At 47.5% G+C, this 27632-nt stretch overlaps 1 protein-coding gene across 3 annotated transcripts; it reads right to left on the bottom strand.

The window, feature by feature from the left end:
* Positions 1-2137: 2137 nt before the first annotated feature.
* Positions 2138-27292, bottom strand: golm2 (golgi membrane protein 2). Of its 3 annotated transcripts, none has more exons than XM_088641009.1 (10): positions 25920-27292; positions 12456-12510; positions 12089-12191; positions 10652-10742; positions 9941-10073; positions 9336-9416; positions 8721-8996; positions 6820-6966; positions 5241-5408; positions 2138-3616 (listed from the first exon to the last, which is right to left on the bottom strand). In XM_088641009.1, exons 1-10 carry the CDS (start codon positions 26244-26246, stop codon positions 3540-3542), a joined length of 1458 nt encoding a protein of 485 aa, XP_088497135.1. In that variant the 5' UTR covers positions 26247-27292; the 3' UTR covers positions 2138-3539. The 3 variants fall into 3 exon arrangements, with proteins under 3 accessions (XP_088497135.1, XP_088497136.1, XP_088497137.1); XM_088641010.1 differs by having other exon boundaries at positions 5322-5408; XM_088641011.1 differs by lacking the exon at positions 5241-5408.
* Positions 27293-27632: the final 340 nt, after the last annotated feature.

The raw sequence follows: 27632 nt of genomic DNA, 5'->3' as shown, positions 1-27632 counted from the left end.
AGCTGAAACGTTGTTTCCTTTCTTCCCTTTTCAGCATACAATAAACCTTTACCTGTTCCTTTTCCCACCTGGGATTTGAACCCACCACCTTCCACCCATGAGTCCAGAGCCCCACTCGCTGCTCCCCAACCCACACCCTGTGCATTTTAGAGAGGATGAGGACACAAGAGCACAGGGAACCGCCGATCCACAAACGTCTCGTATTACCCTTAATTATCGTGGACCGGGGGCTGTCACTCAGCTGGAGAACGTTGTGGACCTATTTGCAAAAAAACAAACTTCAGTCCACCACTATAAGCATTGTGTGTCAGGGGCCGCCACCTCCTCCTATTGTACACGTCTCTGAGCTACATACTCTACACACCTCTCTCTTTGCCTTCTAGAATTTTTAAATGTTTCAGGAAATAAAAATAATTGGATTGAACTCCCACGCCCACTGTTACATCCATGGAACCTGGATATCGGAATAACGGACCGAGCCACCAAGTGCTGTGTGCTTGGGTCCAGAGTCTTTTCACACAGATGTGGCTGTGCTGCACTGCTGTGCAGGCACCCAAGTCCTTCTGCTGGGGAGACAGAGCAGAGCACTGCCAGCAATGCCTCAGCTCCGCTCAGCTAACTGCAACGGTTCTTGGGGTCTCCACCCTTGCCGCTCCTGCCCTGCCAGTTCGTCCCCTCGATGCCTGGGCGCGAACCCGAGTCTCCAGCGTCACGCAACAGGGAACTTGCCAGCTAAGCTAAAGGAGACCTCCCTCAGCCCAGGCGGCTGAGATCCCCGTTATACACAGGGGTGCATTGGTTACATAAACATATCAAGAAAACATCAACTGCAATAAATACTATATGAGGTCCAATTTTAATCATTTAGCATGGTGAAACATGACTACTAAATCAGAGTATTTTAAGCATACAGCATTTGTACCATGAAGTGTGAAGATGTATATATGAAGGCTGTATAGGTTTTATTTTTATCTACCGCCAATTTTCCTTTCCATCAGGTTAGAGGGTTAATGTCTCATTAAGGAGCTGAGCTTTCCTCGCCTCACCTTTTCCTATAGATGGCACTAGAGGCTGCATGAAAACATTCAAGGAAAGATCAAAAAGTCGTGCTTGTCCTCTCTCCAACATTGCAGCATCATCGTAAAGATTGGTCACAAAGACGGCTGTAGACCATAATTCAGTTGAGTAACCTTTGTAACTGGACGGCTGGACTTTAATATGCAGTGAATCTCCAGATAAGGTCTTCATGGGCAAAGCCAAAAGGATCCTTTGAATAAGTATCTGATGAGGTCATGATGCATGAAAGATATCATCCCACCCCAGGAGATGTCCAACAGACCACCCATATCAACATTTGAGCAATCTACTGCCGTAACTGGGTACAACACCCAAACCTACTTTTAATATAATCATCTTTGCATACAATTGTAGACAACCGTTCTGTTTTTAATCAATCATTCTCTGGTCTGCAGTGGTGGCAGCCAGCCCTGGTCCTGGTATTCTTCTGGGCGGTCTGTTTGCCCCAGCCATCTTAATTGCAGGCTATTTGATTTCAGTTTGCTGCTGGAGGTATGTGCTTGAATTGGCTTTGAGCTTGTGGAGTTTCAGAACATCCCTCTCTCGGGCCTGTACTCTAAAATGTAACCAGTGGGTCTTCTGCAGCCAAGAACAAGCTCATAGTGGGAGCATGTGACACACTGTCATTTGCACCTGGCTGTTCATCACAAACTAAATTGCCAATCGAGAGTCCTGAACAGCAAAAATTGAAGACTCTTGAGTCAAGGAAAGAGTGCAGGGTGGCATGTACGCAAAAGCAGCTGGAAAGAATGCACCATTTCTGAAGCCAAAGGGTGCAGAAACAGGTCATTGAGAGTCTAAGAATGCAGATCAATTAAAGGCTCCAATTAGGACCAGTGATTACCAGCTGCACGGGAACATAAACCAGCAGATACAGGAGTCCCCCCGGGCTGGGAACACTGGTCTACAGAAACGCTTCGCTCACTCTACCTGGGAGAGACCATCTTTAGGAGGAATAAACTGCAGCAGCCTGAGGAGCCTACACATTCTTTCAACATTTATCTGCCCCCAAACCCCACCCCCCCCTTTTCAGAGAGCATGAAGGGAAAAGAAAGAAAGAGGCTGTTGGGTTTTAGTTTATTGTGCATTCGCATCATTTTCCAAGATGTTAAAAATTTCAGAATCTGTTAAACACCCAGCTCCCGGTGTGATTTCATTAAAAAAAAAACACCAGACAACATTCGATATGCAGAACTCGCATACAAAATGTCAACTACACCTCCGTAACATTCCCATTTTAGTACTTAAACCCATGATCGGAATAACTGAAGGGACAAATATAGTCCACAAAGTTAAGGATTCAAATGGCTAAAAACCTTAAAATTGAAACCATTCCTGAACTACACTCACTTATATGTGGCTAAGCAGCTTCAGTATATAAAAGTGACGGAATCTATCCCAGAGTTCTGCACTAGTGTTAACTCAAGTACAGTCTCGCACAGACGTGCAAAGAGGCAATGTCTCATGAGGACTTCTCTATCCGAATATCAAACTGATTTCAAATCATGCTACAGTATCCGTGCATGGGATTTCAGCCCATGGTTGGTCACAACAAAACAACAACAAAAAAAAAGCAACAAACGACGGCCACACAATCTGTGAGCAGGGCCTTCCCTCCTACCCAGTGTGTGCAGGTCACAGGTCACTACCGCAGCCAAGGCAATCCATCAGGCTCTGGGTAAAAAAAACACCCGGCGCCTTTCCATCCTTTTACTTTTATCAGCGAGAGATGACTTCAGATTCCAAAATTAAAACTCTGGCTTTGAAAGAGAAAAAACAAGACTTCAAAAAAAAAAAACATTACAACGGTGACATTCTTCTTGCCAAGAACTGACCCACCAAAAAAACCAGGAAACCCCAGGTCAGTGTCAAGGATCTGTCCCACTTCCTCTCGATTACAGAAACCACTGACCGTCCCTCCTGCCCCAACTACTTTCCTATAGCACTCAGCAGCAGAAAGCGGAACAGCTGGGAATTTATTAAACAGAAAAAAACCTTCATTTCCTGTAAAAAATAAACATTACAAATGTACAGCTGCATTTTTTTTTACACAGACCCTTCATTTTCCAATGCAATACATTCTAATTATATTAAGAAAATCTGAAATTAGAAATAATTTACACTTACAAGTATGTATACTTTAGTATAACAGCGGAGGACAGAGAAGTCATTAACCCTAAAAAGTACAAAATATACACAAGAATATACAGAAAAATGTTCTGAAATGTACCCTATACTGTACCATTGCGCCACATCAATCCAATTCTACAGCCCTACAGGACACCTCAAGAAAAAAAGGACTATATAGCTGCCACCTCCTCAATTTAAGAGACAGCCCACCAGAAATCAGACCTAAAGCACCAGTGAAATAGAAGGCCAAGAAATTATCAACTTCTTTTTTTGCCTGTCTCTTTTACTCCAGAGTCTTAAATCTTCCTGAAAAGATGATTCCAGTCACAGGCTTATAGGATATCATTGGCTTGGTGTCGTTTTCCATAATCTATAGCACGGTCTCCTTGAAGTTCTCGATCTTCATCATCTGTAAAACAAGAGAAGAAAGAAAACCCCTCTTTAAGAAAAAGGAAAAACTGCACATGGATGGCAAATTGGGAAACGGGCAGCGATGCCCTGAGGTGCCAGTGTTGGACTTCCCCCAGATTCTTCTGGGCAGGAAGTTGGTATGTTGCCTACCACTGCAATGGAAGTCAGCATCCAATCAGGAAGCTCCTTCAGAAAACAGTACTTGGAGGTTGCAGGTCATAAGGTCACAGTGTCTACAGCATCACAGAAAGGGCACTGATAGGACCATGTTTTAGAATCCCCTAATAACTCAATGGTTAATAGGATCTCTCCCTTCTGTTGCATTGGCCACGCCACAGGACCATATGTAGGACACCTTGCTGTTGCATTTTCTCCCTCCCAACTTACTGTCTATTGTAATATAAAGCCTAAGCAAAAAAATAGAAAAATCTGGAAACCCAGATACTTTTCCAGCTGAGCTGCTGGAAAGGAGATGTTGAGCTCATTATTTTCTGAACCGTGGTCAGCACAAGGCGTCAACGCTAGACCCTTATTTCCTCAGCTCACCTTCACGCGGTGCTTTTAGAACCTTTGCAGCACAGAAACGGCAGAACATAGAGCAGGAAATGGATAACGCAGAGCAACAGCACGCAGAGGGGGAGCTCCACGTCAGAAAGCCGGTTCTCATGAAATGGCAGCACTCCCCCAAAAAAGGCAACCCAGCTGTATATCGAAATACTGAAACAGGATGAACTCTACTGCAGGTGACGCGACTATGTAATAAGACACGCAACATGCATGTAATACTGACAAACAATCACCGCGAAGACGGGTAGGCTACTCTGGCCCTGCAGTGCCACGTTTCCTTCTGGTTTTCATCCCGTCCCAGATCTCACCTTCACTGAACCACTGAAGTGGATAAGAAGTCAAACCAGTTTTGCTTTCTCCGGGCCCCAGTGAGAAGCCCAGAGACCCCGCAGGAGCCTGGCACTGTCGAAGCCCGGAGTTGCCCACGCCTGTGTCTGGAGCCTCGTGGGGGTGCACAGGGGAAGGGGGGGAACAGCACAGGGTGGCGCAGTGCAGGACAGCCGCTCGGGCATGCGCACAGCGGGATGAAGCATGCAGGCGCTGGGGGGGGGGGGGGTCACGACACCTTGAGTTATCTGAGAACGAGAGACTCGCCCACACCTCGGCCCACCTGCGCTGCCGGCTCGTCCCGCGGGACGAGCGTGAAGCCCTGCCCCGAACAGAGCCCCGAATTCAAGCTCGACGGACCTTCACACGGAAATATTTGCTAGCCATTGCAGTCCGGCAACTGCTTAAGCAAGACTTGGGTCTCGAAAAGCTGCATCGACACTACTTTAGAAAATGCCAATAGATGCTTTTCACTGCACAGTATACCCTTTTCACTGAATGGCTCAGGTCATTCCAGGATTTTTTAGATTCAAACTCCTGCTGCAGACCAGTGTGGTCTACAAATCAGAACACAGCTGATGCAGGTAGTTGGCAAGTCTGAAACAGATCTTTATTTTCCGTTAGACTTGGTAGTGATGATGGGGGTGGGGCTGGGGCTGGGGGGTGCCAGATAACTCAAGGGGGGAATGAGGGAGACGCAGTGGCATGGAAACACAGCCCAAGCTCACCTTGGACGTCTTCTTCCCCACCATCACCATCCTCTTCCTCATTGTAGGCCAGCTCGGCCTGCTTGTCCGCCTCATACTCACCCACGTTACCGTCGTCCCCGTTGTAGTCCGCAAGCTTAGAGCCATGCTGCGGATCTACAGGGGACTCGTTCTCATCAAAGAACCGGCCTGTGGGGGCAGAGAAGTCCGCATCAGGAGGAGAGGGATAGAGAGAGAGGGGGGGAGAGAGGAGAGAGAGAAACGGGGAAGATAGCAGGAAAGAGGAGGAATGCGTGCAGAAAGGCAGGAGAAGAGGAGTCAAGTCGCACTGGGGTCCCTGCCCCCCCAACTCCACACGTGCCTCCACACTGCCCGCCCATCCCACACAGGGGTACGTGGGTCAGCAAGCCAGAAGGGGGGGGGCAAATGCCCACAATTACAAGGAAAGCCCGACGACTCCCTCTGTCAAACACGAAAGTCGATGACAACAACAACAACCATTTCGTTTGCAAAAAACGGAAGTGATAATAGCCGCCACCTGCTTTTCATTTTGCTTTCTAGGGATAAAACATCTTCTTCCCTACCGCTACCAGGAATGCTAGAGCACTCTGGTCGGATTGCCTTGTAAGCCGTCTTCAGCCCCTCAAAGACGCTAGGGACACAGCAACCCGACTGACTGTTGTCGACAGTCATTCTTTCTCAGGGTTAACAGCCTCTCTGTGTCCCAGATTGTCTGGGGTCTCGCAAAAACCAACGAGCACCGCGTCAGTCTCCACCGGGACGACCCGAAAATACTTAAAACAGTAAGGACAGAACTAATCCGTGGAGTTTTGAAGCATTACAAAACTGTGACTGACTCTGGCAGCGCTGCGCTTCAGAGAGAGAACCCGTTGAATAAAGGAGAGGCACAGATGCGCTGAAAAACGCCCAGTGTTACAAGACCGGGCAACGTTCCCTTTCGGTCAGGGAGGAATTGGAAAGGAGGGAGAAGGAACTGAAGCACCCAAGCTTTTGCACTGGCAAGATGTACCAGCACTACAAAGGAGGTTCACTGCAGCAGGCTCTTTGTTCATGCCGCTGTGGAAATACGACAGGCCTCAGGCATCAAGATCACACTCCATTCTCAGTGGTTAAAACAGCACTGCCAACCCTTGAGCACACAGAACCGCAGGGGTGCGATGAAGCACCATCAACACTCTTGCACACACTAAAGCCAGGATGAATGACCCCAACAGCCACACGCGTGGATTTCAGGGACGGCTTCATTGACACACTAGCTGCTTCCCAAGAGCCTCCCACAGTCGCCAGGGACTGAACGCATGTACCTCCTAGAACAGCGTTCGTTTTGCATATTTTCCATACCAACAAAAACCAGCTGCTTTATAAACTGTTTCCATGCACAAGCTATTAATGAGCAGCTCTCCGACAAAACAAGCTTGTTTTCTCTGCGCAGAAATAAACATGCAAAGCGAACAGTGTCCTAGAGGACCTACAGCTGCACCCTAAGCCCGGGTGCGAAGGGCCGTCCAGATCAGTTTATTAAAGGGGGCCCAGGAGGCGCACAGTGTTAGCCCTGAAAGGCCAGCTCAAAGGGGCTTACTCTGTCTGTGCTGGGGGGGGTCGGCGGGTTGCTGGTCCTGGCCGGCCTGGTGCTCATTGGGCTGTGGCAGCACCTGCACAGGATTGGGGGGAAGCTGGAGCCCCCCATCTTTGGCAGCACGATGGTCAGGCTTGTCATTAATGGGAGCTGTGGAACCACAAAAAAAAAAACACTGCCATTATTATTATTGTACTCCATCGCCCTCAGTATGTAAGGCTACTGAACTGTGTTACTGGTTTTGCACAGCGGAACATATAGGTTAGGCCCTGGCACAGTGCATTTATCCAGCTCTTAGTTCAAGCCGATGTTTGAGATTTCCTCCTCCCTAATGGCAGTGCTGAAAGTAGGAGTAAAAGGCATTATTGCAAACAGGGATCCTGCACATTTTAAAAAACTCTGGCCCCAACACCCCAGATGGGTGCATTTATTATTTTTTTAAAAATCACTCTTTTTAAAGCACACAACTGTTTTCACTGCTTGCTCATAATTCAACAGCCCGACCAGATGAGAACCGCAGAGCCAGCAGCTTGAGAAGCCAAGCTCAAGTAAATATCTACAGATATTTGCAAAAGTTGTAAAGTGCAGTTCTGGTGTTAATTCTATCAAAATGATCTGACCAAGAGGCAATAAAAACACAAATGAAAACCAGTTCCATAGCTGATCAGATCAGTTCCATTTTTAATGCCTCTCGGCAAAGACCCCTTCTCTGAAGGGAGAATAGGGGTGCTGAAGTCAGAGCTCGGACACTCTGTGCGCCTGTCGATGGGATACCTGCAGCTGCAGAACACGCACTGCGGAAAGTTTGTGACGCCCAAGATAAAAACAGAACCTGGGCTTTCGGTCAAACAAAACATACGCCACGCCCCACAGAAAGTTAAAAACACAGAACTGCACGTTACCGTGCTGAAAATTCCAGTATGACTAAGTGCTGATCACGATTTTCACTTCAGTTAATTCAGGCTGTAAGAAGCCTGGAATAAAAAATTGTAAAAAAAAAAAAAAAAAAAAAAAATCAACCCTCCCTTCTAAACAAATCACAAAAACAGAAAGTCTGATGCAGCTCACATTCTGGAACCGAGCATAAAGGAGGCCCTTCCTGAGGATCAGCAGCAGGGTCTCTGCAGCAGTGTGCCGACGGCCTGCCGTGACAGCAGCGGGCAAGAGAACGAGCACGCCACCTGCTGCCTCAGCGGGCACTGCCCACACCCTCTCTACCCCTTCAGTCCAGCTGCATAAAAAAAACCCGGAGAAATTCTGAAGACGCTGAAACAGTTTAGTCAGCCCAGGGACAAAGCAAATACCGGCCCTCTCTGCTGCTGCTGAAGACCTTGCAGCTCCAGCTGTGTGAAGATGCAGGCAGAGGCTACACTGCAGCACTGCGTAATCCAAGTGGGAGTTCACCTTTTTTTTTTTGGAAGGCAATGCTGCTGAACATCGTTCGAGAGTGCCAAGAAAACCGATTTGGTTTTGGGACTCGTGCCACACATAGCCTCCTGACCCCCCCCCCCGTCAGACAGACAACTTCTGCAACAGAATAATAAGCAAAATGCCTGCAGCTCTTTTTTTTGTAATCCTAGAACCCATTTGTTTTGGCATGAAGACACCGGAAGACATTCAAAACTGGAAATCGAGGGACAAAGTGATCCCCTAAAAGCAAAGGGCCCCATCAAGGTCCTGACAATCCTACAAGTCTAAATCAGTTTGTTCTCAAAATGGCATTATTTCTTATTTTAACATTCATCTACCATACACACTAGTTCCAGTTATGCCCGATCGACACCGATAACATCGACACGGTTTTGAAGGATTATACGACGTGCAGGTATCAACCACCTCCGCTGTCCCAAGGAAGACGGACCCCAGTCTGCTGAAAGAGGAGCTGAACGGCGGGGGGGACGCACCTCTCATCTGCCTCCTGCGCTCTCCCAGCTCGTCCGCCTTGAGCCCAGCTTTGCCGTCCTCGAACACCCTGGGGTTATCCGCCGCGGGCTGCGGCGCCACCTGCTGCTGCTGGTCAGCGTTGCCCGGCTCCGCGTACCGCTCGGCGCCGACCTTCGGGGCATCCAGGCCCCGCGGCTCGCCCTGCGCGCCCTCGCGGCCTCCAGCCGGCCTCTCCCTCGCGGCCTCGGCCCCGCCCGCCTCCGGCTTCATCAGCGTGATCGCCGGCTTCTTCAGGGCTGGCAGAGAGCGTCACGAGAGATCAGTCACTCCCGGTGCGAGGAACACTCACGCGGCAGACTAAAGGCCAAACCACTACCAGGTTACCGCCGCAGCTTAAAGACGGGTTCTGCCCAGAAGCCACCCAGGACAACAAGCCCCACTGAACAGGGAAGACGGAAACCTTCATGACGCACAGAAGCTGGCAAATGCATTACTACAAGGGGGGTTTGATGAGCACTCTGACTGGATCTTACGAGTCCCCAAGTTCATTCAATACGAATAGGGTCTCAATCCAGGGCTGGCGTCAGTCACCGGGAGAACTGGAGGAAAGCTCAGTGTCAAAGCAGACGTCTTACCGAAATGCATGTCCTCAGCTTTGCCCACTTCGCTGTCCTCAATTCCGGGCATCCCGGCGTCACTGCCATGCTTGACGACACCTGCAGAACAGCGAGAGAGGTGCACTCAGCCACACATGTCGAGTGGAGGGTCTAGGGGGCTTCTGGGGTCCCCCACATCCAAGACAAAAGTCCGCTGCCCGCTACACCAAGCACAGGGAAACGCATCTCCTGACCAACACTAGCAGAAGAGTATAAACAGCTGTAAAACAAATCTGCATTAAATCTGGCTTGTAGACTGAAACCCCAGGATTGTCCATATCTCTTATAAGCACAGAACTGAACCATAAAGCCTCCTGCAAACGCCACTCTCCAGTCTGTACTGGTGGGAACAGGGTGAGCCATCGAAACCTGGGCCATCTATTTTTCCACCTACAAGCAGCACACAGTTCAGGCAATACAGGAACTCATGGGCCATTCTAGACGCCACATGTACTCCGTGCGTGTGGTCAGGTGCTAGGAAGAGAGGCGCTGGTTGACTTTCACGTAGGTTGCTTGCATAAGCGCACTTCCGTTTCGAATTCTGTTTATTTGCGTGGACAGGCTAGGCCGAGGCGGGAGGTCACCTTTCTGCTCTCCGCTGTCCAGTTTGTGGGTGGCCTCTGTGTGCAGGCCATCAGCGTGCTCAGTGTCACTGCCAGCAGGGCCTGCTCGGTCCTCCTTCAAAGAGTGTGTGGAAGCAGCGTGATTGATTTTGTTCTGCAAAGACAGAGCGAGCAGTGAGCAGGGGGAACAGACCTCTCTCCCCTGTGTCCAAGTTTCTCGCCTCTGGATTCCTTACCACAGCTAGTCATGCGATAAATGCAGCTGGGGGTAGTAAGCGATTGATTTTTAATGAGAATATAAAAAGACGTACTATTTTCTACCACTAGGGGGAAACGGAACACCAAGCACCGACCGGACGAGAAAAATCTCCATCCATAAGATTAAAAAAAAAGTGGTAAACCTAAAAATCAACAAAGGCTTTTTTTAATGGCAGGTAGGCTTTCTTCCCCACAGCTATTCTGATTACTGTAACCTAAACTAAATAACATAAAAAAACAGCCCAGTTCCTGAACGGCATATTCTGAAACCCAAAAGAGATTTCTCATTCCACTTCTAAATGAAAACACCTCATGCTGCTTTTGGTCTTCCGTCAGGCACATCTTCAGAAAACAACATCTCTGCTGCTCACAGAGGGTGGGCAAGATGTGCGAGATGAGAAGCAAGGCTATCTAGTGATGATCTAACCTGGGGCTCCCGAAACCACCTGGCTCATGAATGGGGGACGATCTTACCCGCTGAATGTCCTCGGCGTCGCCCACCGCTCTCTTCATCTTCTCCTCATACTCAGACTTCAGCTCTGCGATCTGCTGTCCACACTGCAGGCTGCGGAGGCAAGGACAGGCTGGTGAATTACACAGGACTGCTCAGCCGATTCCACACACTCGTCTTATGGGGTCATGAGTACATGCAGCTGCTATGGATTATGGGCACGAATACTAATTAGCTCTTGGCCTTTCACAATACTGAGGGGGAGCAGCATGGCACCGAGAAGCCTCCAAATTCCACTTTCTGCGCAAAACGTAGCAGCCGTGAACAGCTGCATCACCCTTATTATGATTCAGGAGCGTGGTACAGCTAAAAACAAGCAGCAAAACTGATGCATCGCACCCGTGTTGCAAGCAGCATTACAGATGGGACACAATGGTCAAGTCATTGAGAGGAGAAACAAAGCTTGGAGGGGTCTGAAATTACTCTAGAACAGCAGGGCCACACCACTGTCTCTTCATATAGAGATCACGCGCGTGCTGCACAAGACAGCTGAAATCTACAGACAGAAAAACACATAGGTCTATCTGTACAGCATTCAAAAACTGAGCTTCAGGAAAAGCACACTTGAGACAAAATGACTTGTAGAGGACTGCTTGGTTTCAGTGGCCATGAGACCTGCAGGTAGACCATCCCTCTGCTAGCTAATCCTGTCAGAGCTGCACTTCACTGGGGAAACTGTGCCTCTCGGAAGGATATTTTAGCTTCCCTCTGACTATTCCTTTTAGACTGTTAACATTAATTTCAAAATGATCTCGGCATGTCATTTATTTATTTTTTAAAAAGGCTGAGAAAGACTGTCCCAGATGGTTCAGTATCTGACCAGGTTGCTCCTATGTGCTCAGTGTCTCAGACAGATCACCGTCACCCAAAAGACTGCAAAGAGACAAGAGACAAGCTCCTGTCATGTCCCTGACAAGACCATTACATTTTCCTTTCACCAGAAAGCACCCACTCCCAACTCTACACCCCTCCTCCAAGTGCAAACTTGATTTCATGAAATGTCTTTTTCTTAATGCAGTTTGGACCTTTATCAACGGAAGCAGAGTTTGGAACCGTCCTGAATTGAGCAAGGGAAGGTTTCAGATTTCATTTTCTGCAGACTACCCCTTAAACAGGAGCTCAGCTGACACTGGAAAAGCTCATTTAATCCACTTGATGGGTTCCATATAAAACTGAAATCAATTACAACAGAAAGGACTATCTGCAGTGCTTTCATCTCTGGTCCCAAAGAGAAACACGCGACTAAGATAAGTTCTCCTCGGTTTTAGGTTTAGCGCTTGCTGGGCTGTCACAAAGAAGGCGCAAGCAGCTTCCGGGTCCTCCAGTGTTCCAGGATTGCCAGCGCATCGTGCACGAGCGCAGCAGCATCCCGTGGGGAGTGACGTCGGTGTCCCTCTCACCTCTCATACTCCAGCTTCTTCTCCAGGAAGGTGCTGTTCTTCTTGGTCTCGTGCAGCTGATCCTCCAGCTTCATAAACTCCTGCCGCAGCTCCTCCAGCTGCTCTGTAGGGCAGAGAAACATCAACACGCTGCACAGCTCCCCAATCGCATCACACGAGCCCAGAGCTCCGTTCAACAGGGAACACCAGCTGCTGCCGGCACAGGACTAAAGCATGAACCCTACTGCAAATATCACACTCCTAAATGTCTGTACTGGCTAGAACTGGGGGAGGCATCGAAATCTGGTATGCCAGCTCTGCTATTCAGCTCATTACCAAACTCTACCAAGGCGTGCACTGCATTCAACCAGAAATCTGCACTTCTTACCTTGCAGCCGCTGGATTTCCGAGCGCTGGGTCGACTGGTCACTCTGGAGTTTCGTCTGAGGAAGAAAAACACACATCGTGATTTATCGAGGACCTTAGCTCTACACTCCATTAGCAGAATTGATTCAACAAAAGCCCTGCTCCTTATCTTTACAACCACACTCCTTCACACAGAGCCTGTACAGCATCAAGCAGTCACTGCTCTTGGAAGCAGGATGCCGTGTGACAGTCGAGTCTCTCTTGACTCGGTCTGGAATACAGTATCCACTGGATTACAGCCGAGTCAAGTGCACAACTGAGTGAAACGGCTACCCGTTTGTTAAAGGCAGTATTTGCAGGTCACCAAACTGCTTTTACAACGCTCCTCATTTAAAAAGAGGAACTGCAGTGACAATTTCTCAGACAGGTTATTAAATCTCAGCAACAATATAAATTTGTTGGTCATGAAATAGAATTTCTTTAAAACTAATTTTAAAATGAATGAATCTTTAAAACTAATTTCCAATGAAGCACAACATCGTGAACTTTGTGAAAGTACTTTAGGTCACCATGTTGTCACAAACCCCTGGTCTTGCCAGAGGCAAGAGTGAGAGTTCACAAGGACTGCGACCTGAAGTGGCCCTTCCTGCTCACTAGTCACCGTAATGCATGACTGATGCATGAGCGAATGAATACAGGATGTGCAGCAGACATTTCACCACAGAACTGTTCCAACATGATCCACATGTAGAGTTAACAAGCAAGTAGGATTTGTCGGCAAAACCATGAGGAAAACAAAAGCAATATTTCCGCGTGGATAAAAAGAGATGTATTCACAAGCCTGCTTGTTTACAATGTCATACAGCCGCAACATGTCACCAAAAATGTTGTTGCCTAGTACTGAATTACAGAACATGGCGCTGTGCATACCTGGAAATGTTGTCCATTTTAGGATGTACACGATAACTTGTAGAACCTCCAATTTACATTTTACTTTTAATAAGGTTTCAAAAGCACTTATCAATGCCGATTTGTTCTAACTCCGAAATATGAAAATGGCGTCGCAGTTCCCCTTTAAAATGGAGCTGACAAAAAAAAAAAACTCCTTTTCTACAGAAAGGGTGGAATGTGGAGGAGCCTAGTTACTGTGTTAAGACCACACCTGCTACTCTTTGCACTGCAGGATCTTTTCTTGCGTAATTTGTAACAGACATAGTGACATAATTAAGAAGTGAATTGTGCCAAGGGTCTGGAGCAGGGCTGTAGACTCCTGCCGTAATGCAACACTGTGTCCAGCGACTGGTGAGGGTAGGAGAGGCAGGAGGACATGACCTGTGCAGATGAAGGCAAGTGCCTCACAGCCTGATGGAAAGCCGGTTTGGCAGCACTGTGCTTAATCCCCGAGACACCAGGCGGAGGAACAGAAGACACTTGAGCCTGTGCAATCTCCAATCACCGCACAGACAAGAGAGATGCCTCCTGAAGAGCTCCACCACAGGCAGTGCTGATCGGCGAGGATTAGCAGCCTGGGTCACTGACCCCTGGGATCCGCTTCTAAAGCCAGCACTGTACCACGGCACTGCAGATGCACGTACTGTAGCCTCTCCCCACCACTGGTCATGCCTAGAACAGCTGGCTTCGAAACACCGAGTACTAGGAGATCGGGGTACGGTTCGGCAGGTTTTATACCTTAAATCATCAGAGAGCAGCGATCTGGAAAGCAAGCGTCTCTAATTTAGCAACAGATCCAAGTCAAAGATCGTACGTCAAGAAAACCACAAAGCCCCTTGTGGTTGTCAAGCGACAGGGCTCTGGACACCCATGCTATTTACCACCACGCTCTTAATTTCCCATACCCCTCACTCAGTCTGCCATGCAGTTCAGTACATCCAGACAGGATCCGTGTCTGTGTGATCTGAAGTCCCCGGGCCTGCCAAGGACCTGTAGCCTGCATGGGTGCCTGTGACTCAACGCAAAGTACCGGACAGATCCTGGCCAACTCTGCTGTTTCAGCTGCTAATGCAACTCAAAGCTCTCTGCGAGTACTCTTTGGAAGCTGCCTGATATTAGCACCAAGATGGCATTTTCTATCAAATTTAAAGGCTCTCTATGTTGTGACTCAGAAGCACTTAATGGCACATAAAGAAGGCTCTGCTGAAAAACATGGTTCAATGATTAAATCAATCCTTCAAGTGTGATGACTTTGCGAGGTGAAGGCAGTACATATTGTTATAAAGCAAGCAAACAGGGAATAAAGGAGAACCAGGAGTCAGCAAGATGACTTTGCACACTGACAAAGGGAGCTTAAGAAGCCTGGCAGACAGTCTGCAGATGCAGCAGGATGAAGAGATGTTTCACAGGATAAAAAAATCATCCAGGTTTCTGGTGCAATATAAAAACATCCACCTGACGTTCAGCGACAGACAAACAAGCAAAGTCTTGCAAAAACATAAATAAAACATACAAACTAGAAATCCCTAATACAGGATAAGGGCTCCATCGACAGCATTCTAGGCTGAAATCGACTGGGCAAACAAGGCAAAAATTAAACTTCAAAATATGAATTTTCTGGTCCATTCTGAATTTATGCTTGGGATTGGTTTGTTTTCAGTTCAGTAAATGAAGCAATTAAAGAGGCCAATGGAATCACAATTTAAAATGGGACCGAGGGTGAGTGTGCATCTGTTCAACAGAAAACACTCACATTAATTACTGATCTGTCAAGAGGGAAGAACGACCATTACTCCTTGTTAAAGATGAGCTCCACTGACCTCTGGGAGATTCATGGGCTCAGCAGATGGAAAGAGAAGAATTACCAGGGAAAGTTCAACACCACAGGAATAAGAACTACAATCTGCAGATCTGCAGGGCTTGATAGAAATGAAGAAAAAGTATTCAAGCACTTCTTGCAAGATTAAATTAGCCAGCAGAGCAAAAATCGCAGACTCTCCCCACCCCCAAGGTTTTGCTTGTGCCAAGTATTCCGAGAAAGGGACAATATCAGAAGCACAAAAGAGGTAAGGAATCATACATCTGCGAAACAAGGCTTTAAAAAAAAAGACACAGGCATATGCCTTTAGAAGAATTTTCATATTTGGTTCTTCTGTTACAGATGGATGGCGACCTAGGAAGACCACAACAAGGGCAGCATTTTTTGCCTTTTGTTATCTGCTCTGTGATGCCTGCCAGGCTTGTGTCGGTAAGCACGTCTGCCTACAAACAGCACAGCCAGCACTGTGCAGAGCCCCAGCTGTTCTGGAACACCGCTGCCCTGTAGCACTGTACAAAATGCTCCAAAAACCTTTAATGTGCAGTTCAAAGCTAATCATTTATCCTTTTTTTTTTTTGAGACACTGCAGCACTCCTTGAATTTCAAATGAGTATTACCCAAGATGCGACAAATACTATTCTTTTCTGCAAAGCAGAATGTATCCTACAGAATTTTCTGCATAAAAAAATGCCTCCATTCTTGTGCAGCAAGAAACCTTCAACATGGTTTCTGCTCTCCAAAGCAGCATTTCTCCCGATAAACCTCCCCCCCCCCCCCTCCAACACACACTCTCACTTACAAAGCTGAGAATCCAATCACCGAGCCTGGCGTTGAACCACCTCAAGAGAGACTGGGGGGGAGGTGTCTGGCAGTTGATTTTAACCTCCTCACTGCAGGAAGAAAAAAGAGCCGTGCAATGCGTACGGCAGCATCAGTGCGTGTGTGGAAAGTCAATATCGTGAGGAAGCCGAGCCTGCGCTTTCGCACAACGAGGTCTGTTTGCAGAAGTCAGTCTGGGACGCTTCTTGTAAGTGTGTCACTGTGTTTGTATGTCAATGCATCTGCTGGTCTTTGTCTCCCAGTGCATCTCTCCACTGCAGACATCAGCCTGCCTGCGTGATTCCCTTTGTCTCTGCAGCCTGGGCATCTGTTTCGCAGACTGCACCACACAGCCCTCGGCCACCGAACAGATGCAGCGGAGGACCGGCTCCTCGCTTGCAGCTCACAGAAAAGCGGGTCCGAGGTGGAGCTGTGCTGCCGCTGGCCTCGGTTCTTGCCAGCTGGCTGCAGGGGCTCGGCTTCCAAAGGGCAACAGCCTGAAAACAAGGAAGTCGGCCCCGCAGAGATCAGCACCCTGGCGTGGAGATTAAGGGAGCATCTCCGTTTGGGTCCAGGCTCTTTTCAGCATTGCGTGACCTTGTTTCTCGGCCCTGGGCTCCACGCCTCCTTATTTCTCTCTGTGCAAGACAGCAAAAAGGCCTTGAGCACACCCCGTTTATTCACCGACGATTGTTTTCAAGAAAGAGAAAGCACTGAGCAAAGTCAGGAATCATTACAATAGACAAAGAAACTGGACCGTGGCTCAGAACTGAGAAACCGCAGGGGCTGAGCTTCATTTTAATCACTTCTAAAAGGACCAGAATCAATCCACTGACTGCTTTAGCACCTCAAGCATGTATCCAACACCTTAGTGTCATTATGCGCTTTGAAACATGTTGACAAAATCATAAATCACAGTTACAGCAGCAGCTCACTGAATTGTGTGGCTTTAATACTGTAGAGCATGGAATAGCAAGCAAGTCTCTGGACTCTGGGCACTGGCTGGGGGTGGGTTCAGCAGTGCAGATGCTGCTGTTATACCTTATGAGAGGTACTTTACCCTGACTGTAAGCTCAGCAATGGTCCAGCATCTCATCCAGGGGGGAGGCAGAATCACGTGTTCTGGTCTCTTAACTCAATGGAAACCAGGATAAGCACTGGCTCGGTAAGCAGTTGTTGCTGGAATGTAAAATGCTGGAATTCTTCTGGCCAGAAACCCACTGTAGCAGCCAGCAGGTTTGGCTGCTCCAAAGGCTCATCTCAACGAAAGGTTCACGAGCTCAGCTAGAGCAGAGCTAGCAGAAGCCAGCTACTCTGCAGCAGGACAGATCCTCCAGAAAAGGGGAGAGGAAGGAACATGACACCTCACAGTACACAGGAGGGCTGGCCTGGCCGGTGAGCTCTGGTTGGCCATGAACCCATCCACACCCCGAGGTCTGAGGGCCTATCTGGAGAGAGCAGGAAACAAAACTGTACGACAAAGTTTGCCCTGAAGCACAAAACTTTTGGAACTTGTCTGGTCATTGCATCACTGAGCTGGCGTCTTAAAAAAAAAGGATTGTGTTAAAGAAGAGGGCTGAGTCCTTCTCTTCTGAAATACAAAAGAATAACACCAAAGCGCATCAGTTCCAGCTATTCCAGCATCAGCCCATACCCTGAGCTGGACATCTTGAGCTTTTTATTCACTTCAATACAGGAGCATAGGCAGCTGGACTTACTTGGACAATCAAAACAATCAGTACGAGACTCTGCACCAAGCAAACCCTGAAATGCATTGAATTTCTATGCATCGGGAGTCACCCCCGGACAAATGTCTGTATTGATCTACTGGCTTACTAATGGAAGAGCGAAGAACTTCAAGACCTGTTATCCGTTTCATTATCACTTTCCGCATCTTAATGCTTCTATAGCTGCATCAGTTATAAAAACAAATTACACGGTTGAGATTATTGGGGGCAATTAAAGCATTTTTACCAGCATAAATGGATGCTCTGGGGAAGAACGGGCTGCACGCTCAGGTTTTAAGAGGCAGATATTCTTTTTACAGACAGCTGGTAATTAAAGCATCACTGTCCGATAAATGTCACACATCCCAGAGATAAAAGCGCTCGGCTAAAGGCAAGGAGTGGCAGCCAGTGATGGAAGAGAAGGATTTCATCTACTGGCCTCCTGCCCTCTTAATTAGAACACAGCGTAAGGTCCACCTCGAATGACAAGCGACAGCGTCGTCGCACTGATAAACTCCAGAAAACAAATAGCGCTTTTCAATTAACGTAAACCTTAAGCTTTTTAACCCTTCTCCCCAGTGCAATAAATCTTGAATAACCTTATCTGATCCAGTCTCCGGTACTCAGATGTTACTGCTCACCACTAAGCACATGTCACACAGAAACATGCTGGGCAAGCTGAGCCCAAGCACTGCCCCGCTGGTACGCTCGTCTCTGTGGAAACGGAGTCCAGGACGCTCTCAGCTGACTTTACAGTTACAGTCTCAAACAGGTTTTGAAACAGGATATCAACAGCTTCCCAGAGTCCTTTTCCCCCCAAATCATCCAACCTTGACAAACAGATAAAAACCAACAGGCAAAGCTGTATACGCAGAAAATGCCAGGTGTGGTACAGAACAAGAGCAAAGTTCCGCCCACAGTCGTTTACTTCGTAAATGCACAAATAAACAAGTAGTGCAATGACATTTTAGGAACAGGGCTAGCTGCCAAAGGCTTTTAGCATTGTCTGCCGAGAACAAGATGCTTCTTTGGCTCAGCCCAAAAGCCAAAAGAGGAGCAAATCGCATGCAGTCCCTCCTCTCTCCACAAGACTCCAGACCTATTTGTTCTACAGGCAAGGCTGGAGACTTTAGAATTCTTATAAAGACATCCTAACACACTGCTCAGCCCGCAGCTCATAAGCTCCATAAACCTTTAACTAGGATGCCTTTTGTTTCTGCTCAACTTACTGCCGTTTAGAGGAAGAGTTTCTTCTTAATCCATTTATTTGTAGCAACTGTCGCCTATTTAAAGTCAGCTATAGCAAAACAAATTGACATCTGCCTGAGACCAGTGTGCAACTGACAGATTACAGCTTGGTTCCAGATAAAAAAAAAAAACTTTCCAAATCCCAATATTTTCAAAAAAGGTGTAAATTTCTCTGTCCTGTACCTGCACTCTCTTGCTTGACGTGCCCCTTAACAATTTTGAAAAAACAAAACCAGACTTACAGACTTGTTGCCAAGAGCTCAAGGCCAGCTAGAGCCAGAGCTGCAGCAGTAAGAGGGTGTGGAACCAGCTCAGTCAGTGTCCCGCACAGTACCTGCATCCTGCAGCCCCATCTACTCCTCTACAGCAACGAGAACTGATCGTTGCTGGGTGTTCACACAACACCCTCGGGGCAGAACACACGGATCTCTGCGCTCACGACGCAGGGACCCGGAGGGGACACTTGCCGGATCAGGAACGCACTCAGGGGATTCACGATTTCTGCCCCCTTCGAGCCCTGTTAAGAAAAAACCAAGAGGCCCAAACCACAGCGTGCCGATCTCTCTACTGCAGGCGTCGTTGTGGACTTGTGAAGGCCAAAACCCGGCAAGTATAAATGCAGCTGACAGAACACAACAAGGCGATGAAGACAGGGTCCAGATTTCAAGGCTGCAGAGATGAGGACAAGAAGCAGGATCCTGAGCCCAGTTACAGGAAACAGGAAGAAAAACAAGAACATCAAACTCTCCCCTGGCACTCCCTCTGCACACCAGCAGACATTCCCTTGGAGAGGACAAACATACTGCGTGCCTGTATGTAACGGGTCAACAGCGTGACAACAGCTTATCAGATTATTGTGGTGCAGTTTCACAAAGCTTGCGCCCCGTTGGGATATTCTCCTGCTGTTTTTTTTTTCCCCAAGCCAACGGAAAAAGCAGATGAAGTCACCCTTTAGCTCATGTGGCTCCACGGGGTTGCCGATGGTGAGGCAGTCAAACACCTCCAGCACAAACACGTGAACTTCCTGCAATTACCTCTCACTCCACTCCCAGCAGGAATCCAAACTAACGCAACTCTGAAGGTCCCTGAAGTTCACCTGCTGCTTCTGCTTCCAGTTCGGCATTTAATTTGACAACTGTATCGTTCACTTAATTTAAAACCACTTTAGTCCCAGGTCTGAGGCAGGTACTCATTAGAAGTTAAAACAACCACCAGCCACTGATCAGAGGCTCTTAGGGACTGGAGATTTGGAGCTTGTATTTATGACAGTCTTCACCAGCCACAGAAGAGCAGAGACACTGCTTTGCAGTTTCTCACAGAGGCAAAAAAACCTCCCATTATCTTCAGACCCAAAACCAACAAATGGAACAACAGAGAAGCTTATCAAACTGCACCATGACAAACTATTATGCATGTTTATTTTCTGCCCATTTTTCTCCCTCCATTCTTTCGTTCCAACCTGTTTTAATTTCCCTGCAATATATTTCCCTGGGAAACTTAATTGATGGCTACAAAAACAGCCAAAAGATTTCAAAGCTAACAATATATATCTGGATTGTTTTAACTTGGGTGGAAAGGTTTAATAACTTACTCTCCTAATTAAACCAACTTACCCAAGTACTTGAAGACCAAGCCAGTCTTAAAGAAAAGCATTCCCACTCTGACAGCTAACCCACCTGATCACACCTCTGCTGTGAACAACATTTACACATTTAATCAAGAGAATGACTCTGTAGGGTATGTAAAGAATACCTATAATAGGGTGTGTAAGTGTTAATTATCCCTCAATCACATAAGACGAGGAAAACGAGAAAAACAAAACAGAACAAGCAAAACTAGTTTAAGTTCTAGAAGCGTTTCCACCATTCTCATCTACAGTATATGAAAAAGTGGATTAGAAACCTTGTTTGAAAAGAAACAAGGAACACCTTTAGAGGCCATTAGAGGTCTCTTCTTGTCCTAACCAGCTTTAAAAAGTGCTTTGAATCAGTGGAAGGTATTGTTGCCAACTATCTCCGTTACGGGCGAGGCAAGAGAGGCCGACATGGATCAGAATTCAAAGTCAAGCTTAAGGATCCACCTTGTAGAGCCTGAGAATCCTCTTCTGACCCTGAGCACCAGTCTCAACACACTCTACACCAGCCACCACAGATAACACAAGAGAAAGAGCGCTCCGTTTTAACTAGGTCTCCCCCCCACCTCACCAAAAGGCTTGCCACTATTTTCTCTCTCCAACGTCGAGCAGAAAGACCCCACGCTGGCCCACCTCGGTCCCTCCGGGAGCCCTGTCCCTTCACGGTCCCGCTGGACAGGCAGGGCCGACCCGATTCCCAGATCACTGCAAGGTCAGAGCACCGAGGTTAGTCGGCACCGCCTGGATAACTGGCATGCCCAGATTCTACTCTCAGCACATGCAAAACCCTCTTTTCTTCTGCTGGTACTTCACACGAAAGTACCTATAATGAGCAGCTGCTGCACAGACAAAGAACTCGTTAAAATACATATCTGTAGTAGCGCCGCACTGGCTTGGGGGCTCTCTAATGAAGCCTGACAAATGAAAAGGATCCTTGTTTTGACTTCCTGAATTGACACAAGCACCCGAGATGAGAGTGTCCTTAAGTACAAGGAGCATGGAAAGAATGAAACACTGCAAGTAGCGGTATTCAGCACACCTGCTGCTCTTCTACACCAGGTGGAGTCCTTACGGTAGGACACGAGGGTCACAATGCGTCTAATTGTGAAGGGTGCTGCGTTGCCGTGTCATTAACTCGATGTGCTAGACAACAAGGATCCAGTTACGGAAAATCACGGCTTTGGATATCCGATTGTTTCGAAGAACAAAAGAGGAAAAATCACAGTCGTTAGGAAAATGGAGAGGAACAAGACTAAGCTTGCCATTTCAGGGTTCACTGAGCCCATTTACTGATCAACAGAGGCAAGAGAAATGGTCATAAAAAGAAATGCAAATCCTGTGGTCTCCCCTTACTGTCCCCTCAGGAGAGGTTTCCTGATGCAATGACCTCACAGATGGGCCCTCGGACAGCAGAAGCCAGGTCTGACTTCATCTTTTTAATATTCTGCACGGAATCTGAAGCGAAAATCAGAGCAAAGGCCTAATAGTAAAATCTAAGGATGAGGTCATTGCCTAATCACTGCTAAAGCAGTAAACCACTGCGATTTCTCCTTTCCTACAGAGCTCTGGCTGCCCAGCCCTGTGAAGTAATGGAAACCATACAAAGCTGAGCGCAGGCTGCAGTAGGCGTCGGCGGGTGTGCACTGTGCTTTTGTGCACAGGCCATGCTGGTCTCCAACGATGTGCCAAAGACTTGCAGGGAACTCACATGGATTGAGAAGACAATACGTGTCATGCAATGAGCAAAGACGAACTCGAGTCATGATCAGCTGTACTAAAGCACAATTTTCAACGCTGGATTTAAGAAACCTGGTTTCAATATGGCTGGTGTTGTCCGTCCCACGGGCAGGCAGAGATACTCCAGCTGCCTGGCTTGCAATCACCAGCTTTAGCGTTTTGAGAGACTACAGACAAATCAAACACTTCTGGATGAAGCAACTACTTATGAAGCGATGCCCTTCTTCAGTGTCGCTTGCTTCTTCTTCACTGATGCACGTGAAAATGAGGTGGCTTGTGAAAGTCTGCAGCTTAAAAAGCACTAGTTAAAGCATACAATCCATCACTGTCCTATCCTGTTCAGGTCAAGGGGACATTTGCAAACCGACTGCAAGAGTAAGGTTACTGACCAGATGCCAACACCTGCGCTACAGTTTCAAGAGCTAGAAAAACTCAGTGGCCCTACAACAGTAGCAGCTGACTTCCAGTGCAACCCCTAGCCTCTGGATGAAAGCATCTGCAAACATACAGTATATACAGTACACCATCAACATCAGTCATGAGACTAACGCAGGTGAACTTCTGCAGGATGCCACAGGGACATTCATATTAGGGAATAAATAGGACAGAACTGCAAAATAAGTAGAAATGTTGATGCGTTCCTGTGCTGGAAGTAACAGTGCATTTGCTCCTGCATGCAGGACGCTATCAGAAGAGCAACACACAACTGCTGCGCACAGGAACGCGACCACCCACCCTCTTGAACAGATTCCACTACACCTCCTGCTGGCGTTCTGAAGCAGCAATTTCTGCACCGAGCCAGACTGGACATGCGCACTGACAGTTTCAGCATCATTACTGTCTCAGTGCTTATCGACAGCTTAACAAAAAGGGCTTAATAATAATTGCTTGCATTTAAATAGAGGTTTTCATACTTAAAAGATGCAAAAGCAGCTGGCACATAAGAACATGCAACACCCACCACTGAAGCACCACCCCACCTGGGCACCACTTGGCAGCCCTTCTGTGCCCGCAGAGCAGGTAGAGAAATGAGACATGACTCAATATGGGGGGGCTTTAGGTTAACACCACTATTCTTCTGCACAGTGCCAAGAGGGTATTTGATGACCAATCAGCACTCATCCAGAGAAGAGTGCCAGTGACTGATCAACTGCTCATGGCACGGATCCCTAATCCTGATCTGGGAGGACCTGTCTACAGGTTTCAGTCCTCTTTTGTTTGTAACCACTGGAAGAAGCTCAGTGTCAGCCTCATTGTACAAGTTTTGCAGGTTGTCCCAGCTCTACGGGTGCTTTAAAGCAACCCTAAAGATATTCAAACCCAACGGCCCTCCAGAACCATGACCGAGTTCCCCCAATTTCAAAACAGCATCTGTGCCTTGCCTGCGAGGCCTTCTGTCCCAGTACTGTCCAGGCTTAGCCTTGCTCAGCCTCTGAAATTAGGCCACAAGACACCAATACTGCTGTAGCCAAGACGTCGAATTTGTCCACACACCATCTCAAAATAGAGAACATGACATTGCTACAGACTGCAACTGTAAATATTAAACCCTGACCTTACTGGAGTCTTAAAAAAAAGATTGGCTTTTGCCTGCTTAGAGTTTCACAAAGTGGACAATTAGATGAGCTTCCCAGCCTACATCTTCTAATGCAAAACAGGAACAGGCCGCTTAAATTAGAGTGTGTCTTCTGTGGATGATGAATCCTTTGCCCATTCACAGCCCAGGCAACATGCCGAACAGATGCTGTAAAAACATCTGCCCGTGCAGTAAACCGTTCTTCTGAAGGGGACGAGGGAGGAAGAAGTCTGCAAAGTGGTGCGCTGACCAGCAGGCAGGAGGAGGGATGATCCAACAGAAGGATGAGCCGAGATTCAGCTGCACACAACCCCACACCCTTATTCATGGCTGCAAAATGGATACATATTCAGGACACAGGCCCGTAAGCTGCAGCATTCTGATGTGCGGGCCCTGTCCAGGTTTCGGAAAGCCATTTCTCTTTCAGCTAAGACTCGCTACCCGAGTCGCATTCTTAAAGTCACAGAGTACCAATGAAACACCTACCCTGAAAGGGACTGAAACACTAGCAACTCTCCAACTCTGCCTGGCGCCTACTGCCATGAATTTATAATGTCTGGGCAATGGTTCTTCCAGCTATCCAACATAATAAGAGGACCTCATCTGTTGTTCACTTCTCCTTCCTCTAACTCAGTGTTTTTCAGTTCACATTCAAACCAGAAGCAACCCTTGGTTTTAAAAAGACAAGATTAAAGAGAAAATTCCTCACTCCTCTATTATCATTAAAAATGAATGCTGCTACAAAGGAAGGAAGGAAATTTTATAAAGTATGTAGCTGCGATGTAAGCATCTTATAATCACTAACTGGAACAATCACGAAACACATGACTCAAAAAACACCCGATTTTCCAGTTTGGCTCTTTAACGGCTCGACTGGGAGATAAGCAAATGATACTGTCTTACCTCAACCCTTCTTTTGGCTTTCAATCAACGCCAAAAGCAGTTCATGCTATTTTTTGTTCGTTCTCCACGATGGTGGTTCTGATATCTCATTCCATCTAGAAACAAGGCATGTCAGCGAGTTCCCTCTCTCTGGAAGGAAACTGACAGGGCAAGCAGCACAGCTTAATCTACTCCTGTCTTTCAGGGCTCTGAATCTCATTAGAGAGCACAAGAGCGATTCAGGTTCTATGACAACCCTTAGAAGCACTGCCTGGCATACTGGACAGATACAAGCAGGAGGACCTGTTAGCAGCTACACCAGAAAACACAGCACTTCACACTATTCAACCACTCAGAGAAAGGTGTACTGCATCCTTCTGACTTAATCAAACATGTGAATCATTTGCCTAAAAAAAGCCTTTGTGTCTTTACAGGTCTATCACCCAGCTGGATCGTGTGCATCAGGGTGAAGCGGATCAGGTCCAATGCCGTCACAAGAGTACACTCTGAACTGTGCAAAGCAGAAACAGAAGAGTGACGAAGTCCATCAGGAGCAATAAAGAGTGTGTGTTATTCAAGCGCACGAGAAAAGAGATGTTGTTTTTCAGAAGAATGCTGTTGTAAAGTAAGGTACAGCTCAGCACTTTAATTACTAACTCCTGGCAGATCTTGACAGGTTTTGCCGTTGGACAGAACAAATGCAGCTACTGTACACGTACTGAAACAATGAGAAACAATAAGAAGAATTACGGCAAAGAGCAAGTGGCAGTTATTAAGCAAAGCACAGTGCTAGAAGCATTCAGTTCAGATCTACTTTCCCAAAGCACTCGGAGAATGATCACCCAGATGATGTCAAACGCGCCTATGGTTTCCCAACGCACGCCGGCTGATGAGGGCAGGGACAGTCCTAGCAGCTCGTCCTTGCCAAGCAGCGAGGCATGAGCACCTTTGCGCGATGGCAGGTGGGAGCGGTGTTTGTTTTGGGCTCGGCTACCACAGCAGTTAAACGTCATTCTGGACAGATCTCACGTTAAACCGCCCTGCTTGCGTTGCCCGTACTGTGTCGTGCCGTGCCGTACTGTACTGTACCGTACCTTCTCGTCCGCGCACTTCTTAGCCTGCGACTCCAGGGCTTGCAGCTTGCTCTCCAGCGTGACATAGTCGCCGTCCTTCTGGTCGATCTGCTTGCGGTGAGTGTCCACCTGCACGATCAGCTCCGAGTTCCGCTTCTCCAGGCGGCTGCGCGCGGCGTCCGTGCGCTTCACCTGCGCCTGCACCTCGGCCAGCTCGTCCAGCAGGCGCGTGTGCTTGCTGGACACCGTCCAGTAGTTGAAAGAGAGGACGAGGATGATCACGAACAAGGCGATCAAGATGAAGGACGGCAGGCGACCGCCCCTCCGATTCGCACCGAATCCCACCATTGAGAACCTGCTTCAGCGACCGCTGGAGATAATTTACTGTTTCTATTTACTGTTGAGGTTTACCGCCGAATTCCAACTGATATTCGCCGCCTATCGTTTGTCGGCTTCGGGGTCGATAGTTTTTTTTCAAGTTTTACACAAAGCTTTCCAAATTGGACTACCTTAATGCGGAACCGACGGTTAAAGAACTAACTACACCTGTACCAGCGCGTCTTTGCGTAGTAACGTTTACGAAATCGTCTCTTTTCGAGTGCGGAAGATTATATTGTTTCGGTTTCAATTTAATCTGTTTGTGGAGTAATGCTGAGAGGGCAGATTACACGGACGCAAAACACGACATCGCGAATTACACATTAAACTCCAAAAGACCGCTCCTTGCGTGCTGCGGGATTTATCTATAAATCCGACTCACAGATGCATTTGTGCTCGTTCCTTTAAGTCTATTAAAATAACTGCCATTTAACTACCTTCCGCGTCATTCGGTATGAAACTCAAGAAGACACTTAAGACATTACCGACTGAAAAACTGTGAGTACGGTTAGTTCAATAATGGAATTTCACTTTTATGATCCGGCCAACTCTGCGTCAGTGCGTTGGTTGAGCTAACCTTGTCCTACTCAGACCAGTTTTCCCCAGTGTTAGGTGTTTCAGATTACACTTCTGCAACTCAACCTCAGCAGTTTATCTTTGCTCGAGGAGCATGAATCTAGCCTATGTACAATGTCTCGATTACAGAAAAACGCCGAAGACGATGAATTGTCGAAAATGTCCCTGCATTTTCAGCGTCTTACTTCCTTCACGCTGTCTGCAACCTTTAGATCCTTTGAACGACAGCCAAGCGATGTTTTGATCTTCAAATGTATCCAAGCGAGTTTCCTGCACAAGTCTAAAAATACACTTGCGGGGAAAAAAATAAAGCTAATTGTTTGAAGGAGTTTTTTGGGGGAAATCTCTGTTTTCCGGTATTCTAGTTTTAATCTCCGTAATATCGCAGATGCAGCCTCTCAGACGAAGCACTACAACAGAACAGATGCAATACTAACCTTGACGTGTCCACCATAATATAAATGATGGGGAAGCTAACCAATCAGAAGCCGCTTACTGAAGATATTGACGTCTCTGATTGGATAGTGGTGCCCACCGGTCGAGGTGGAACGGAGTTTGAGGCGGGGATAGGAAAATGGCCGTGATGTGTAAGGAGCTCAAGATTGTGTGAGGAACATGAGCGCATGCGCCCTGTAGTTCCGTATTCGTAATCCAGCAGACGTGTGCTTTCTGTGGGACTGTGATGAAAGGTGAGGTTAGTGAGCATCAGGTATTATCACAGGCAAGAAAGGACAGAAGGAATTCATGAGCAGGAAACAGACTGATTTGTCTGCCCAGATT

This window comes from Lepisosteus platostomus, chromosome 7 (genome assembly GCF_059453375.1).
Source record: "Lepisosteus platostomus isolate fLepPlt1 chromosome 7, fLepPlt1.hap1, whole genome shotgun sequence".
NCBI classification, from domain to species: domain Eukaryota; kingdom Metazoa; phylum Chordata; class Actinopteri; order Semionotiformes; family Lepisosteidae; genus Lepisosteus; species Lepisosteus platostomus.
This window is presented reverse-complemented; position numbering and strand designations above follow the sequence as displayed.

Bases quoted from the DNA above. Each gene is read 5' to 3' on its own strand.
- golm2 (XM_088641009.1), bottom strand. From the start codon at position 26,246: ATGGTGGGATTCGGTGCGAATCGGAGGGGCGGTCGCCTGCCGTCCTTC. The intron at 10,074-10,651 runs GTAAGATCGTCC...CTGTCTTTGCAG, and splicing joins ACGCCGAGGACATTCAGCGG to AACAAAATCAATCACGCTGC. The intron at 3,617-5,240 runs GTGAGCTTGGGC...CTTGTTTTACAG, and splicing joins TGGGGAAGAAGACGTCCAAG to ATGATGAAGATCGAGAACTT.